The sequence below is a fragment of the Brachyistius frenatus genome, unplaced genomic scaffold (assembly GCF_029030835.1).
Source record: "Brachyistius frenatus isolate BFR_SWC_R1_liver_20210118 unplaced genomic scaffold, ASM2903083v1 Contig_542, whole genome shotgun sequence".
NCBI lineage: Eukaryota > Metazoa > Chordata > Actinopteri > Embiotocidae > Brachyistius > Brachyistius frenatus.
Genome location: NW_027211141.1, coordinates 37,412 through 55,000, shown reverse-complemented (window position 1 = coordinate 55,000; position 17,589 = coordinate 37,412). Strand labels below are relative to the sequence as shown.

General features: G+C 39.8%; 1 protein-coding gene across 1 annotated transcript in view; it reads left to right on the top strand.

Moving 5' to 3' along the window:
* tox (thymocyte selection-associated high mobility group box) overlaps window positions 1-17,589 on the top strand; it is a 58,805-nt gene that overhangs the window by 11,457 nt on the left and 29,759 nt on the right. Inside the window, exon 2 of the mRNA XM_069688195.1 lies at window positions 12,939-13,004. Coding sequence (XP_069544296.1) covers window positions 12,939-13,004 — 66 coding nt within the window. The remainder of the gene's footprint in view (window positions 1-12,938; window positions 13,005-17,589) is intronic.

Here is a 17,589-nt window from a genome sequence, read left to right as displayed (position 1 = left end):
TCATACGAGCTACAAAGTAAGCAGGAAAACAGACCCGGGTTGGTTTTACCGAAGCAGGCCGGTTATGTGAGAGAAGTGTAAGTGACCTTGGGGGACCGAACATTATGATCACAGCCGAGTCTCCACAGGCTCGGTGTACAGCTGCAGGGCACGCAGTCTGTGTTCATGTTATAATAAATCTGCTCCACGGGAGTTGGCTGATTTAACTTACTGTATATTGTGATTGTGGGCAAACAGCTGTGCTATTAACAGGATGATCCTTTCTGCTATGAAAAATAACGTACTCCTCATCAAAGCCTGAAGGCGATATTACCATTTTTAAAGAACAGTTTTTGTCAGTTAGGATTATAAAAATGAATTAATATGGATTTGTCAGTGAATTTAAAATGACGTGTGGCGTCATCAGGCGGCGGTATGTAAATGTGTGATGGTAATTAGTGTTTTTACAGCAACACACTGTAAGAACCTCACTGGCTGTAGTGACACTTAAGTGATAGCTCGAATGCCTCTTATGATATTACAGCAGTGTTTTCATAATTCAGTGTTAAGGAAGACGTACAATACATCTACAGTTATCTTTCTGTCACACATACTTCCATTGTCTTCGCTTCCAGTTCTCACACCAGCCAAAATGTCAGCATTTCATCTAATTATCTATCAGAACACGACCAGTCAATCTGTCTGTCCGTCTGTCTGTGTTGGCCGTCGCTCCCGCCACAGAACATCTCGCCAGACTACACCCCCCACCCCCACCCCCCCAAACACACACACACACACCCGGCCCGACGCTCGCCGGTGATTGGGTGACTTTTAGCACTGTTGCTCGTGTGTTGATGTGTCTGAAAGCGTTTCAGTTGGTTGGATCCCGAGGATGGAGCGATGAGGGACTCCTGGTTGGTGGAGGGATGCCAAATGGAACAGATGGGCGGAGACAGGGTGCTGCCAGAAGAGACTAATTATCAGGATTTCATTTCCAAAACAAACATATTGCAATCAAATCGCATACTGCAATCATTGCTGCATTGTTTTGTGTGTGTGTGTGTGTGTGTGTGTGTGTGTGTGTGTGTGTGTGTGTGTGTGTGTGTGTGTGTGTATCAGTGACAATGACTTGGATCAATTAACTTGTGGAAGAGATTGGATCGGCTCCCGAGGCGTTGTTAAGGAGCTGTTGCGGCCCGTTTTTCTTCGGCACTCGGCTTTTGTTCGCGATCATACGATCGTAACTGTTGCAGTGAAGTGATAATTACTGCGGCTAGATCGAAATAACTTTGTCACATTTGTCAACTTGTGTCTGCTTTGACCCCGTTTCCTTCCGCTCTTACAAACCGTCAGCGACTTCAAACGAACTTGGCTGTGATTTATCTGCTGCTTCTGTTCAGTGCATACAGTGGGAGATGTCGGTCGTGAATTTAACTGTTCTCATAGAGCGCACTAGAGTGAGAGACGGCGGCTGGATGTCAGAACATTTTGGGAGCTCTCTGTGTGTTTAAGTTGGATTCACCAAATCCTCCTAACTGCTCAAACCTGTAATAATATGCTGGTCTTAACTGGATGAATGTTCATTCATAGCTGCATGCTTCTGCTATTTGATCATTTGTATGATCAAAGCCGTCCAGTTCGTGGACGAGTTTCATTTTCTTCTAGAAGTCCTGCTGCTATAAATCAGTAGATGAAAACTTAATGAATGCAGCAGGATCAGTTGTCATTTAAATGTATCATTCATCAAATGATGAATTGTGTTTGTACCCAACTGAAAATTTTAAACACGAGAAATTGGCACACGACGCCGAGCTCCCGCTGTGACGACTGTCAGTCATGTCGACGTCCGTCAGCGCCGGTGTGAAAGGTCACCGGTGAGATGAACCTGCACAGAATTATAACGTCAACCTGAAGCTCTTCAGCTGTTCAGAGATCTACTCATGTTTAGTAACATTTACTCACATAGCTGAGCTCCACCCAAACCAGCTGAGCCTTTTTTATGTGAACAATAACAAATTGAGTTTTATAGTGAGCTTCCCCTCGTTGTCTTGGCTGCTCCTTGTTTACTGCTTCGGTTCACTCTCACTTATTTCATGGCATCGTTTTCTGCAGCTGTTTCCAGTGAAAAGCTCTTAAAAGCCTCTGAACACTCGCTGCTCAGCACCAGACAGCAGGCGCTACACAGACTCGCTGGTTCGGGCTTTAAAGGTCCACAAACTCTGCGGTTGGGTAAGAAGCTCAGTTTGGAGTCACAGTTTGGTGTGTTTTTGGTAAAACAAATGAAACGCAAAAAAAATATTTTTGTTTATTATTCCTACAAAATAAAAAAATAATAATACAAAGTATGTAATTGTCCATAATTCTTGCTCTAAAATTAAGGTATTCAAAAGCTGCCTGCTCAAAAAAGATTATTGACTTTCAAATATAAAATACATAAAGCAAATTTTTTTTTCATTTATACAACTGCAACATATTTCAATTTATTTTAAATTAAAGCCAGCAGTGCAGTTTGAGCTTTAAAACAAACAAAGTAACGCTGCCTTTCTTTCTTTCTTTTTTTTGTCCTCATCACAAAGGACACAGCCAGGTTGTTAGAAAAAACGTAATAGACTTCTGACAGTATTTGTTTGGATCCCAGGCCGGACTGTACCAAACCAAATGGTCTGGGATGAATACCTGCTGTTATTCCTCTACTAACTGGTGAACATGGTGGAGCATTCAGAACTAAAGAGTCCGATGTGCCCTTTTTAGGAGTTGTTAAAGACAAATATTGGACCGACACTTGACAGGTGGACACCAACACGACTCTGAATGAAGGCTAATGTTGCTCCATAATTGCCGGATGTGTGAGTCTTGCATAGCCACACCTATCGCCACTGCTCTTGTCACCATAATGCGGCGGCTCCAATATATGATGGTTCCCTTGCAAAATAGTGTCGGGGGGAACTTGGGTTTCTAAATCCATGCAATGTACCAAAAACAGAATGGACCCGCCCTGCAGCGTTGTATGATCCAAACCTCCGGTGTGCAGGTCGCTGCTCGGAGGTTTGGAAACGATTACACTCAGATAGCAGAACAGTAGGAGAATATGGACTGATATAATTTGCGAGTGGCACGTTAATACCAACATCATACATCTGGTGAGTGAGACTGTGGAAGTGCAGGCAAAGACATGAGGCTCGCTGTCTCAATCTAATAATCTGTCCTGTCATTAGGTCATGTTGGAGGTGTGATCTGAACTAACCTCCAGAGTTTTCTCTTTCAGCGAGGCTACATGGGTCAAAACTGCAGCCCACTTCACCGCTTTACTGGGAAACGACTGACTACGTTAGTGACCGTGTTGCCTTCATGGACCTGCCTGTGGGCACGCGTGTGTTTAGGCTGACTTAGAAACTGGTGGCTGAATCCTGTAATTGAAAGAAAACATCAGAAACTCCAAAGACAGTTTTTCACATTGAGATTTATTCCGTTTATATAATTAGATGAGTTTTTTTTTTTTTTTTTTTTTTTTAAGAGAGTAAAAACCTTTTCTGTCTTTACAGCATAATGAGGAAGTACTTAACACAGAGCCAGTACTACACACGCACACACACACACAATTATAATTAAACAGCTGTTTAAGAAATCTACAATTTGCATACACACACACTTGGAATAAATACACACAAGTGATCACACACACACACACACACACACACACACACACACACACACACACACACACACACACACACACACACACACACACACACACACACACGTGCACAATCTAGATTTACAGTCCGGGTGGATGCATTCAGCCAATGAAACCAGGTTCATATTGTTGTCGGGGTGACAGAGATAAGACAGATAAACAATTGCTGAGCTGAAGTATAACAGCTGTGTGACTCTCGCTCCTCCCCACAACCCAAACACACACACACACACACACACACACACACACACACACACACACACACACACACACACTCCTAAGTCTCTTCCTCCATCTATTTCTCACTGTAAAAAAATTGTAAGCGGATTTATGTTCCATCAACAAAAAAATCCATTCAGTCGAGTGCTGGCAAATAGTTTCACACGCCGCCCAAAACCAGGAGTGATAAAACATGTTTTTTTGACACATTTACTCAAAGATGGCTTCACAACCCGAGGAGACGTCATGTTTCCAGCTCACAGGAGCTTTATCTGAAGAGGAAGTTGAACCCAACATGACAAACATGCTGACTACACAACGTGTGTGTGTGTGTGTGTGTGTGTGTGTGTGTGTGTGTGTGTGTGTGTGTGTGTGTGTGTGTGTGTGTGTGTGTGTGTGTGTGTGTGTGTGTGTGTGTGTGTGTGTGTGTGTGTGTGTGTGTGTAACACCTGCACCAGTTTGCTCTACTCTGTCCAGGCTAAAGTTTAATTTCTCATTTTAGGCCTCAAAAGCCTTTAAAAATAATTTTCAACAGTCAGGTGAGATAATTCCCTTCAACATTTCACCGCAGATCTTTTCACTTTCATGAAAGATTGAAAACTGAGTAAATTACATGGAATTCTTTAGAAAACTGAATACATCAAGAATCCAGCCAACAATCCCACGAGCTGAGAAATGGAGTAAAATCACATTTCTCTGTTTTCCATCCCCCCCACCCCACTTTACCTCTTTCTCATTTCATTTCTCAGCCTCTTCTTCCTCCTTCTCTTCCTCACTGCTCCTCTTTTCCTTCATCCACTGTATTCCTCTCTTTTCCTTTGTCCTTGTCTGTCATCCTAATAGTCTCTCTCCCCCCTTTCTCCCCCTTCTTCCGACCCTGACCCACTTAGCTGGCTGCTTGTTATTCAAACCTTTGCTTTACCCACACAAACACACACACACACACACACACACACACACACACACACACACACACACACACACACACACACACACACACACACACACACACACACACACACACACACACACACAGTCTCACAGAGAAATGAAGAGAGGGAGCAGCAGAGATGAGAGAGAGAGAGAGAGAGACAGGCATGGAGGGAGACAGAAAGAGAGAGAGACACAGAGAGAGAGGTTGGGGGGGGGGGGTAATTTGGTTTGACTACAACCTCACCATCCTTTTTAGTTCCTCTCTCTGGAAGGTTTGAGATACACATTCAGTGCCGACAGATTTTTTTTACTGTAGAAATCTTTATTTTTCTTTAATCGTCACACCGTGAAACATGAAGAAATGCAAACATGTGATTTTGCTGTTATGAGTACAATGAAAGTGAAAGAAGGAAAAATAAATTCCCAAAACAACACATAAAACCCTGATACGGAGATTTACTGTTTTTATGTTGAGGATAAGGTGCTGCTTCTGCTGGGATCCTCTGAAATCTTAATTATGAAATGCAAAGTTAAGTTGAATCAAACATAGCGGGTCCCAAACAGATCCATAAGTCTGATCTGCCTCGGTGCCAGTAGATGGGTCTTTGTGACATCATCACGACGATCAGAGCCAAACCCAAGCAGACATGACCCGGAGGTGGAGGACAGGGGGACAGTATATCAGTATTACATCACTTGTATGAAATGAGACTGCATGTTGTCTTAGATATTTATAGTATCATGATATGGTACACAAGTTATCCTTTCTTTTTTTCTTCTTTGCTGTTTCTTCTTTTTTTAGTCATTATGTTCACAATACTGACGGTTATTTAGGTCAAATATCGTGTGAATATTTTATGAAAGCATCGATAGTCATCAACAGCATCGTCCCACTTTAGATGTTGATGTGTTTGTTTGTGGAGTCGTAAAACCGCACCGACCGCAAACCAGATGGAGGGATGATGTCGGTACTCTGAGTGGATCACGTGGCTTTGCTAAGAGCAGAAGAAGATTATGGGATGCGGGCCAATGAAGGGGCAGATCGGGGTACCGGTGGTCCAAAAGGCAGCGAGAGGCTGTGGTTCTGTATGAGACGAGAGTAAAGAACTTGGACACATCCAGAACCAGATCATAGTCTGGGATAAGGAAGAGATCTAGTCCTGTTGTTGATGTGTTTGTTGTGGTGTGAGGTACATTAGTTTCCCATATAATGGATCAACGTCCCCGACCGAGCTCGCTGTGATTCATACACCATGTCTGGCCCACGCTGTCAAAACTCAGATGTGGCAGGTAGTGAAGTAGATCTGTAAACATTTTTACCAACCAACCAAACCGGCGCACATCTCAGGAAGCCATGCATGTTTTTGTGAATGGGCTAGCTCCTTTTAGCTTAACATTTATTTGAATAGAAAACATAAACTCTAACTCATAACTCCAACTCTGAAATGGGATTTTATTATGAAGTCAACAAGAATTTACAAACAGCTACTATTACAATCTCTTGACCTGCTACCAAAGTGGGTTAGCTGTAAGATTAACATGACTTTATCTCTTTGTTGCGAAAGAAATATGACAATAGAGTATTTTTCCTATTTTACCATTTATTACACTGCATGTCTTTTTATTGAAGAAAAGCCACTTGCTAGCATGCTAACTGCTAATGGTTGCTCAGAAACACGTCTGACAGCACTGTTGTTTATAATTATTTGTTCATTCATGTGTAGCGGCTAACAGATAACTGGCTTTTTTTGGTTTTAATTTAAAATACAGCATGTACATATTTTTGATCATTCTCAACATTAAGAATTGGGTGAAAATGGATTGAAATGAATCTCTAATGCCAAAGTTTAGTTTGTTATTTTTTGTGTCCTACTTATGTTGATGCAGATGGGAGACAATACATAGAACAATACTGTCTCACTATCAGATCACAAACAACTATTTTGATGGCGACATGAAATCTTGAGATCTATTGAATGAATAATAATTCAGCTCATGATTCGACTCATCAGCAACACAAACTAAGTATTTTGCATTTCACATCAGAACTTGTGACTTTCTGCCACTAAATGTAATTGTTGTTAACGAGTCAGCCAGAACAGTTGAAAGATGAATTTACCTCGAGGGTCGAGTTCTGCTCTTCAAAAGGGAACTGTTGTCTCTTGATAGGAAGTCATGTTAACTGCTTTTATACTGGTGACAGTAGAAATACCAGAATTAAATAAATCTGTTTATGTTGTGAACTTTGGACTTATTTTAAGCCAGCTGTAAACGTTCAAAACAGTTTTGGTTGAAACGGCATCCTTTCAGCACAACTGTTGGATGACCAGGCGTGAATTAAAGTATTAAGCGCCGAGCTCCGAGCGCCTGAGAAAAATAAATCATCACTGTTTTTTTTCGTCCATTCTTCCTTATCTCTTCTGATCGTACTGGATGCAGGTTGAGATTCGTTGGATAACAGGAACACGAGCCACTTAGATCAGCATCTATAAACGACTCTATTTAAAGTCTAGCTCTGAAAACTTAGTGGTTTTTTACGTAACGTTTTATTTTGTTTTTTGTGATTTGTAGTTACTGATACAGACGTGAAACCTTGATGCTCATTGGACGGTCTTGGTGTGTCTCCATGTGGCTGAGGTTGGACGTTAGATCAGAGCAGATGAAGCAGCTTCAGATAAGAGGTGGGGCAGGTGGTCAACACCCCGTAGGATCCATACGAGCCAGAAGTTTTTATAGTTTTTTGTGAATTGTGAACAATATATAATGTATGAATTATTATCAGTCAATGCTTAACTGTATATGTTCATTTTTTATGCATAGGTCTCGCTTGAAAACAAAAACCATCCATCATAAAGAATAGAACCTAGTTCTTACACTACATTTAAGCAGCTTGAGCTGCATTTCTTGTATGAAAGGTGCTATACAAATAAAGTTGATTATTATTATTATTATTATTGCCCTTCATACAAGAAACACACAAACTAAACTGCACAGCTGTCGTCAGGGAATCAGCTGCCCTGACTTTCAATCTGGCTCACAGACCAGAATCAGGGCTCCGAGTCTGACGAGGTTACCTGACGCACAGAGACATGACGTCAGACACGTGGAAAATAATGATAGAAATAAACAATCGTGCAAATGTCACATGGTAAATATGTTTGTGCCACCACTGCAAATTTGAAGGATGTTAGACAGCAGCAAGAGCCGGGAAACCTCCTGAAATGGATGCAGCACACGAGGCAGCAGGTGTGAATCTGAATGGATCCATCAGCTGCTCACCAAACAGTGGAAAGTATCACAGCAGGTGTTATGAAGCCGTGGTAACACTTCCTGTTGAGGATGGATGGTAATGGGGAGGATGGGGTGGAAGGTGAAATAAATACATACCAAATGAATATTAAGCAGGGTGTCATTATAAACATGTTAAACTTACGTTGGGAATCAATGACACAGAAAAGCTGGAAATCTCACCTCTTCTGTTACTGCTGGTATTTTTTTTATATGTGGAGCTGAAACATTAAAACTTAACTCTTCACTCTACGAGGCAACAAATGTCCGTCAAAACACAGTTTTCTTTTTTTCCCCTGCGTTTCTGTTGACTCTGTAAACCTACACCTCATTTGCATAATACCCAACAGCTGGCAAATGGATAGGGCAGCTACACCTGTCTGTCCACCTGTCCCTGTGTGTGTGTGTGTGTGTGTGTGTGTGTGTGTGTGTGTGTGTGTGTGTGTGTGTGTGTGTGTGTGTGTGTGTGCTTTGCTTCTGCCCACCTGTTCAAATGCTCCTCTTGTGTTTGTGTTTGTCAACCAGGACAATGATTATGTAGCCAGGATGCCATGAATTATTTGAATATGGTTTATGGATTCAAATGTGAGTGTTCGGTCTTTTGTTTTTCTCGTGTGGGACGTCGGTTTTATGAGTACCAGTCACTGCAGGTTAAACTGCTGTTGTTAGATTGAAGCATTCAGAAACTTTGGAGTAGTGACTGCTGCTATCTCAATTATGGATTAATTGCTTAGTTTAATCATGACGAATAACAGATATTTATTAAGTAGTGATTGCTGGTTACAGCTCAAAAAATTTAAACATAAGCTGTTTCTCTCTTTTTAAATATTTTTGGTTCTTTGACCCTTTTCCAGATAAAATATGTAATTTGAGGACTACTAAAATCAGGTGCAAACTCCACTCCACCCACAAAGAAATGTCCAAGCAGATTTACTAACGACATGCAGTGAGGACTGCGTCTTTCAAATGTGCGATTTAACACACGTCCATTTTGCGTGTTTGCCTCCATCATATGTAATATTAGGTGTTTCTGCTCGAAGGTGTAAAATACTGGGAGGAAACATGCAAATAGAACAATTTAGCACCCAAAACGATATTTACTGAACCAGGAAGTAGAAACAGAAGTGATTGTTGTGTATTTTGGTACGACTGAAGGTTTTAATCAGATGAACATCAGGAAAGACAGCTGCTCTTATTGTGAAGGAGACACGGCTGCTCTTATTGTGAAGGAGACGCAGGAAACTAAAGAATACGTAGAGAACGAGGTTTTACACCCGTTAAACATGTCTGAGATGTCAGAGGGAAAAATTAATCAGACATGTCGTTTGTCCAACGATGATATTTCTGAGTTATTGAATGAACTGAAAGATGATTGACAGCCAACAAGAAGGAGGAGCCGCGAAATACCAGCAATTAAAAAAACTTCTTCCGACTCAGCATTTTGCTGCCTCTGGGTGGTTCCAGCGTATCTCTGCTTGGATCTCCCTCCAGTCCTGTTATTCAGGTGAGCTGTCACATCCTGAATGAGTCCTGCAGAATTCACAGGTAGCTTCATCAGGTTCACGAGACCTCCAGGAACTCAATGGAACATCAGCTGCTCATCACAGAAAGATCTGGACCTGCTGATCTCTGTTTGTTAGAAGATCTCATCCACCGTCCTCCTCTTTCATTTGCAGACGTTATATTATGAAGCCTTTTTTTCTCCTTTTTGTTTTTCCCACATTGACTTTCTTGCTGATGATCTCCTATAAAGTGTTTTGTTCTTGTTATATTTATATTTCTTAATTTCAATGGGATCAGATTTCCTTTTGCAGTCGCTCTGTTTTCCATTGCTGGAATCACTTTAACACTCAAACCCTCATTTAAATACAGAGATTTGCACCTGATTTCAATGATGCAATTACTCAGTAAATCACCCGCAAAACGGGTGCGAAATAAATGTGCAAACTTTTAGAAGGAACATGCAATTTAGTACCGTTATTTGAGATCTTAGTAAATCAGGCCGTTAGACTTTTAATGACATAAAAGAGCAAATAATTTACAGATAAATAAAAACTGTTAGTTGTAGCCTGTGTTTTCACTTTTTTTTCCTTCTGTAAGTCCTCAAGACCTGTTTTTGAACTATTCATATTGAAGAACAGCATCCCTGGTTGAAATATACTTATTAATTATTTAGCGCACACACACACAAAGCTAAAACACTACATGTGCATTAGCTCCAGCGTGTCACATGAAGATTTAATGCTCTCGTGTATTATATGTTAGTAAACTGAATATCTTTGTGTTACAATGACTGATTGAATAAAAGCTGTATCTGGCTTTTGCTTTGGGTTTGTTTGAAAATCTGGCTTTTATTCTTGCAGCTGTGAAAAAAAAAAATCACATGTCTGCCTTTGGGATGTAACAGGACTCATGACTAAATCTTTTTGTGCAGTGCTGAATATCATGGCAGCATTTTTTTATTTTTACTGTTTACATAAAGGTGTCACTCGAAGTTGCTTTCTTGATTGATGTTGTTGTTGATCAAACAAAAATGGTCTCTGTGTGTCAAAAAAGGCTCCAAATGCTCAGCAGCAGTTATCACGGCACGAAGTGACGTCTTTAAAATGCTCTTGACGGTTAAGTCAGCTGTCGTTTCAGCATTAATTCACGTTGTGGAGTCGTTGTTGTGCGTTTCCCTGTTGTGATGGGTCCACCAGTGTTCTCCCAGAGTCGCTCAGAAAAGTTCCTCTGGATAGAAAATCAGCTGGAGAGGATACGACAGTTTTGACTGTAAGTTGGTTTTCAGGATGAGCTCACTTGTAAAGGTACCGTGATAAAACTGCCACTCACCTCAGCCTTCGTCAACATAACAAAGTACACTGGAAGGATTGCTTTCTAAAGATTTGTGGCCAAAAAGCCTCGTCTCGTTTACTTAAATCACACAGAAATCTGGTCTTCCCCGTGTTTGTCCTGATCTAATCGCAAGCAGAGATTGTAAAGTGGATATGACGCCACTGACAGGCGATTTAATGTCATTGACTACTAGCTTGATTAAAATGATCCAATCGATCAAACTTTATTTATAGAACACTTTTAGTACATTATGGTGCAGGTCAAACAGCGTCACAGATGATTGACAGGCCAAAAATATAATAGATCAGAAAAATAAATTCAATTTAAAAACAAGGTTAAAAGAAAAACAAAAAACAGACAATTAAAAAACACTGAGACCAATGCACGGAAGACGTTGGAGGTAATAGAAATGTGGAAGAAACTACAAACTAAAAACAACGACAATGAAATGACTTAAAAAGATAAAAGTTAGAGTTAAACAGAAGCTGGGATAAAACATGATATTAGAATAGGTAAGTATGTAAAAGTAACTAAAAGGACAATGAAAGTGAAGGATAGAAATATAGAAAAGAAAATATGTCTGAAAGGCATTTTTAATTAGAAGCAAGGCTGAAGAGGAAGGTTTATAATTTACGTTTTAAAAAGTTTAACATTTATGGCAAATGTTGGAAACGTGATAATGTAAATAAACAACTCAACAAAATATACAATACAACATAGTTCTAGTAGTTTTTCAGCATTTCAGTGCAGAAAAGTTACGCATCATACCTTTAAAAACACTGAAATGATCTCGGGTTTATGCTTACGGGTTGTGTAGTTTGTAATACTGTGATGATACTTTATACATTTAAAAACTGATAAATAACAAAAAGTGTTTCTTAGCTGTACATAATGTAACAACGGAGAAAAAGTGACCTTCCCTCATAACAACACTGACAGCGTGTAGTTGCTTAAAGTGAACATGTGATGTGGTGATATGAGTCAGTGTCATGGTTACCGATAGCATGAAGTGACATTTCAAACCTTCACTGTCTGTAGTGTAGGACAAATACAAGCTAATGAGAACCAAAGGACCCCACAGGACGAAGTGTGGTGCAGAAAAGAGACAGAAATGAGGAAGCCAGAGGTCCTACTGTACACATATAGGATGCATTGTGCACTATGGAATATACATAGTCATAGCATACGGTTTACAATGTTGTTATACAAGAGAGTAATATCTCCTGATATGTGCCAACGGGAAGTTATGTAACATGTACGCTGACAGATGTCAATCATCCAGTGACTTGCAGCATTTGTTGATTCAGTAAATAAACTGACATAATTTGACCTGTTTTCTAGTGTGAACAAGCTGCTAAATTCAAAACCTGCTTAAAGGGACCGTCGGCCTGGAAAAGTTGAGCTGTAGTACATGTGTAAGAAATGGGAAAGAAATCTTTATTACCTGGTCTCTGTTTGAGGAATATGTGAAAGTCTATATAACTTCTGCAAAAGTATGTGTTTGTGTTTTAAAATTAGCTAAACCCAACAGAATATTAACACAGGATGTACACACAGTATATATTTGTATATTGGTGTGATATGCGTTCGTCTATGTACATTTTCTTCTTCTTTTCATCTCTTTCTTTGTATTTTCTGTACGCTGCAGCTCTAATATACATCCTCCATCTTTAATGTTGTAATGAACAGATATCCATTAAAAAACATCTGCAAATATGAACTGAAGCAACACCTGGTTCTGACATTTGGTTCCTTAAATACTACAAACCCTCATTTAGCTGAGACCGTTACTATAAAATAACAACAAGTCTTAAGTCTCGACACGTCTTCCCCTGGCCACCAGCAGGATTTCTGATGTGTGAAGAAGATGATTGACAGATATATCTGCTCCCTCCATCTCCTCTTATTGTCTCCTCGCTGGCTGTTGTGTGTTTACTGTGTATGATTGTAGTTTGTTGACATTGTTGCTCTTTCTTTTTGTTCCCTCCAGCTGGACGGGGACTCCATGTTCCTGGGGATGCCAGAAGCAGGCCTTGACTTTGCCTCAACCAATCAGGTTGGTGTTTATGAGGTTGTGTACGTGTGTGTGTTGCTTTGTTAATGTGTGTGTGAGACAGAGACACTGTGTGCCCTGCGGAGTTGTTTTTCTGACATTTAACTGATTAACGCAGTAACTGGATGTTTGAAACTAGTCACAAATAACTGCAGATTCACTGGTTGGTCCATTTTATCTGCTGATATTGATCTACCACAGAAACATTGATGTTTATGTTCACTGTTTTTATCCATAGTTATTTATAAGTATTACATTCTCTGAAAAATTCACCATTTTAATGCACTCATGCCATTTTGAACAATGAAGTTTATCGTCTATCTGTAAATCATTCGACCTCATTTCAGTCCATAGTTTTACAGTTCACACAAAGTGCCAAATTAATGCAGAATAAAACCAAAAAGGTCAACTGACTCAATATTACTATCAGCCAAATGTGTCCCTCATTTACATGATGACTGACGCTGCATGCTCAGCTCAGATGCAGGGAGGCGCCCACTCGATAACCTCGGTGACACGCTGTCTCACCGAGGTTATCGGGTGGGCGCCTCCTTTCATCCAGTTCAGCCCACGACACCTCGGACCTGGTGTCCCAGGTCTACTCCCCTCCATACTCCACCCTCCACCACCCCCACTACTCCACCTGTTTAACATCTAACCTAGTATGATTCGTGCCTACATACTTTGCCATCGTTATCTTTGCTCAAAGCCACAAGTTCATACCTGCTACACACGACCAGCAACACGATTCCTTCTCCATGAAATCCAAATCCTGCCCTGTTCAGCTGCTTCGTCTCCCTCGCTGCCTGCTGCAGGCTCCGCCCCCTGATTCCAAGCTCCTGCAATATTATAGTGCTGTTGTTGACCATCATGCGATGAACCCTCAACAACCTACAGTATCTCTACAAATGTCATATCTGTTCGGTGCAACCCTTGTTTACGAAGCCTCGAGAGCAAACAGAAAATTCTACAGAAATATTTCATCATTCACTACCAATATTTGGCTCTTTCTCTGTACTGTTCAACTATGAGTACACTTATAGTGTAATAGTGGCAGAAAAAGACAATTAACTCATCAGTTGCAATTATTTGTATGACAATTAATCATTTGTTTTTGGGGGAAATTTCCCTTTGTATGCTGAATATTTCAATCATCATAACATTTGGCATGGTGCTCGCATTTGTAATGAAAGGATTAGTTAATAAAATAGTCAGCAGAATAATAAATGGGAACTACCATGATGATTGATTAATCCTGAATTAATGTCACCCTGCCTGAATATTAGGATTTGGTGTGTTTCTTATTTTTGTTTTGTTTTTATGATAAACTGCATATCTTTGAGGTTCGGACTTTCTCTCAGACAAAACAATCTATTTAAAGAAGTCTTAGCCATGGGGAATAATTGGCAGTTCTTGGTAGTGTATTGACAAAATGGTTAAATAATTCATTGACAAAATAATCTGCTGATTCATCGATTATCTCAAAAATTGTGATGTTTTTTTTCCCCAACTTGCATTACATTTTTTGGGAAATATAAGATAATAGACTGAACATGGATGACATTTCCACTACAGGACATTGCATTCCTTGCATGAAGTGATGTCTTCAGTACGTTTTAAGAGTAGTTGTCCATGAATGAACAGCTGTCGTGTTATATCACCTCCGTATAACGACCAACATCATGAAGACGAGCTGTTATTGGGTAACTTGGTTTTGGATCAGCGCCGTGCAGCGAACACGGCTTCTGAACGGCTTCATGTTGGGTTTCCAGGAAGTCTCCAGAGACTCAGATCTGTGTTTGTAAGCACAGAATTACCTCACTGCCAAGCAAAGCCCATATTAATAGGAGGCACTACTACAGATACATTATTCATAGGGTACAATATGGAGAATATTGTGTGGTAAGGAAATGTATGATTTGATGTTTTATTCATGGTGCTGTGCTATAAGAGGTTGTGTGTGTGTGTGTGTGTGTGTGTGTGTGTGTGTGTGTGTGTGTGTGTGTGTGTGTGTGTGTGTGTGTGTGTGTGTGTGTGTGTGTGTGTGTGTGTGTGGAAGGAATAAGAATTTATGGCTTTATTATTGGAGCACCATTGCGTCCATAAAGTCAGGTGTTGTTGAGAAATGTGACCAATTTCAGTCCAGTCTGACCCTCCACCTCGTCAGCTTCTGAATTGTTAATGGAGCAGTAGGGATGTTATCGTGTTCCTCTGGAAGGCAGGAAGGTACCCGTGTAGATTTGTAGTTTATGAGCCTGAAGACATCAGACGTTCACACATGCAGCCACATCGTGTTCCTGTATAAGTTGGCTGTAGTAAATCTTTTTCCTTTATGGAAACACTGTAAAACTTGCATAAAGATATTAAAATACTGTGAAACACGTTTCAACTGAGAATCCATCTCTTCAAAACCACTAATTGAAAAATCTGAATGAGATTCTACATTGTACAATTGACGTTAGGTTATGAACCTTAAATTTACCTTAACACTGTCCAGTATTTTCAGAACGTAGACGTTGAGAGTGAACAACTCCTCTGGTTCAGTCGAACTGTCACAATGCCACTCGCAACATGAACGTGGAAATCTTGTTTTGCCAATTTATAATTTTAATAAATTTGAATTTAAACAAAATGTCCTCGTTTATTTAAAAAGCAGTGCTGAGAAACCATGTGTGCGGAAAACATTGACACACTAACATGTTGGTATTATGTTGGCCATCTTAGTTTAGCCTGTTAGCATGCTAACATTTGCTTGATGCGAATGATGTTAATGTCATTAGATTGTAGGATTTTATTAATCAAATTTTTAAAAATATGACCTGATGATGGCGCTGGACTTTTAGTTAGTAAAACAACTCAAATTTCATTAAAATCTCATTGTAACGCAAACAAAAAGTTACAGTATCACTAAAATATTTCTGATTCAACTCGTGCACAGAGGTAGAAAATCTACTAGCAAATTTACATCTCTCCCTAAATCATGTCAGATTTAGTTTGTTTAATTTGTACAGAAAAGAGTCAAATATCAAGTTTGGGTTTTATGGAAGGTACCGGCTGGATTTAACTGAATAATTCAATCGCTTCACAACGTGCTGGATATCAAAATAAACAGTCAGAACTTCCCCTTTCTGACGAGACATGTCGTTTGTCTGTACGACAAAGTGTTTTCAGATAATCCAGTTTTGAAATCACAGCTGAACTCTACGGCCTCCAACATACAGCTGGCATTACATCCAACTTTGTATGAAAACAAAATAATAATAAGTGAGTAATTAAGTAAAGATATAAAATCACAAAGGGCATTCACAATATAAAGAAAACGGCCCACAAGCAGCATGATTTTGAACAGATAAAGTCACAATTACAATCACATCCACAGTTTAAAATAACAGTTAAGATCACAAAACAACAAACACACGAGGACACTAGTGGAGCGAGAAACCAATAAAAGGATAATAAATAAAAGATGCTCTTTTAGACGGGCTAACCCAAAGCCTGTCTGAATAAAAATGGTTTTAATAATCTTTTTAAAATGTCGCAGATCATAGTGACATATAATAATAACAACAACAACATATAAGTGTGCACATACTACATCCGAGTTATTAGCACATATCACCTGAGTGAGAGTCCCTGGTTTAACCACCTGCAGTCATTCATGACATTCATTTTCTGCCCTTAACACATTTTTTTTCAAATTGTTGAGTCACAGTATGTCTGAAAAACGTGGTTTAGATATTATCAGATTCTAAACAATCTCCTCTACACATTCATAAAAAGACAACATTGTTCTACTGACAACATTTAATGGTGAGACACATGTAAAAACATAACAATATCATAAGACAAAATCATTCTTTCCCTCGATATAAAGGCTGATATGCAAAAGTAAAAGTATCACCAAATTAAATGATACAAGATCTGGATAGCCTAAACTGTCCTGAAAAAAATAAGATCTAACATGAATGGTTCGCCCCAACAAGGACCAAGATATGAGCTTCAAAGTGAAGGCAGTGAAATCACCGTGAAAACGGCATTCAAAGGGTTAAAGGAATATAATTCGGCCCTGATTTACTGCATCCAGCTGCTCTGTGGTTGTTGGTTAGTACCAGTACTATTAATTCAAGGTGTTAAAAAACATCATGGAGATCACCACTCTTACTCCTTTCTCTAAATCTTAGCTTTTATGTGTTTGTCTTTCTTCCTGTCATTGCAGCTGTACAGCACTGAATGTGGATGTAACCTTTATTTTTGTTATTATCAGAGATCAGCTGTTGAGGAAACAAACAATCAATTTATCCTGTTTACAGCCTAAAAGCAATGTTACCCATCCATAAAGATAAAATTAATTTTGACCTGTGTGTGTGTCTCTCTCTCTCTGTGTGTGTGTGTGTGTGTGTGTGTGTGTGTGTGTGTGTGTGTGTGTGTGTGTGTGTGTGTGTGTGTGTGTGTGTGTGTGTGTGTGTGTGTGTGTGTGTGTCTCTCTCTCTCTCTTTCTCTCTCTGTGTGTGTGTGTGTGTGTGTGTGTGTGTGTGTGTCTCTCTCTTTCTCTGTGTGTGTGTGTGTCTCTGTGTGCGTGTGCGGAGAT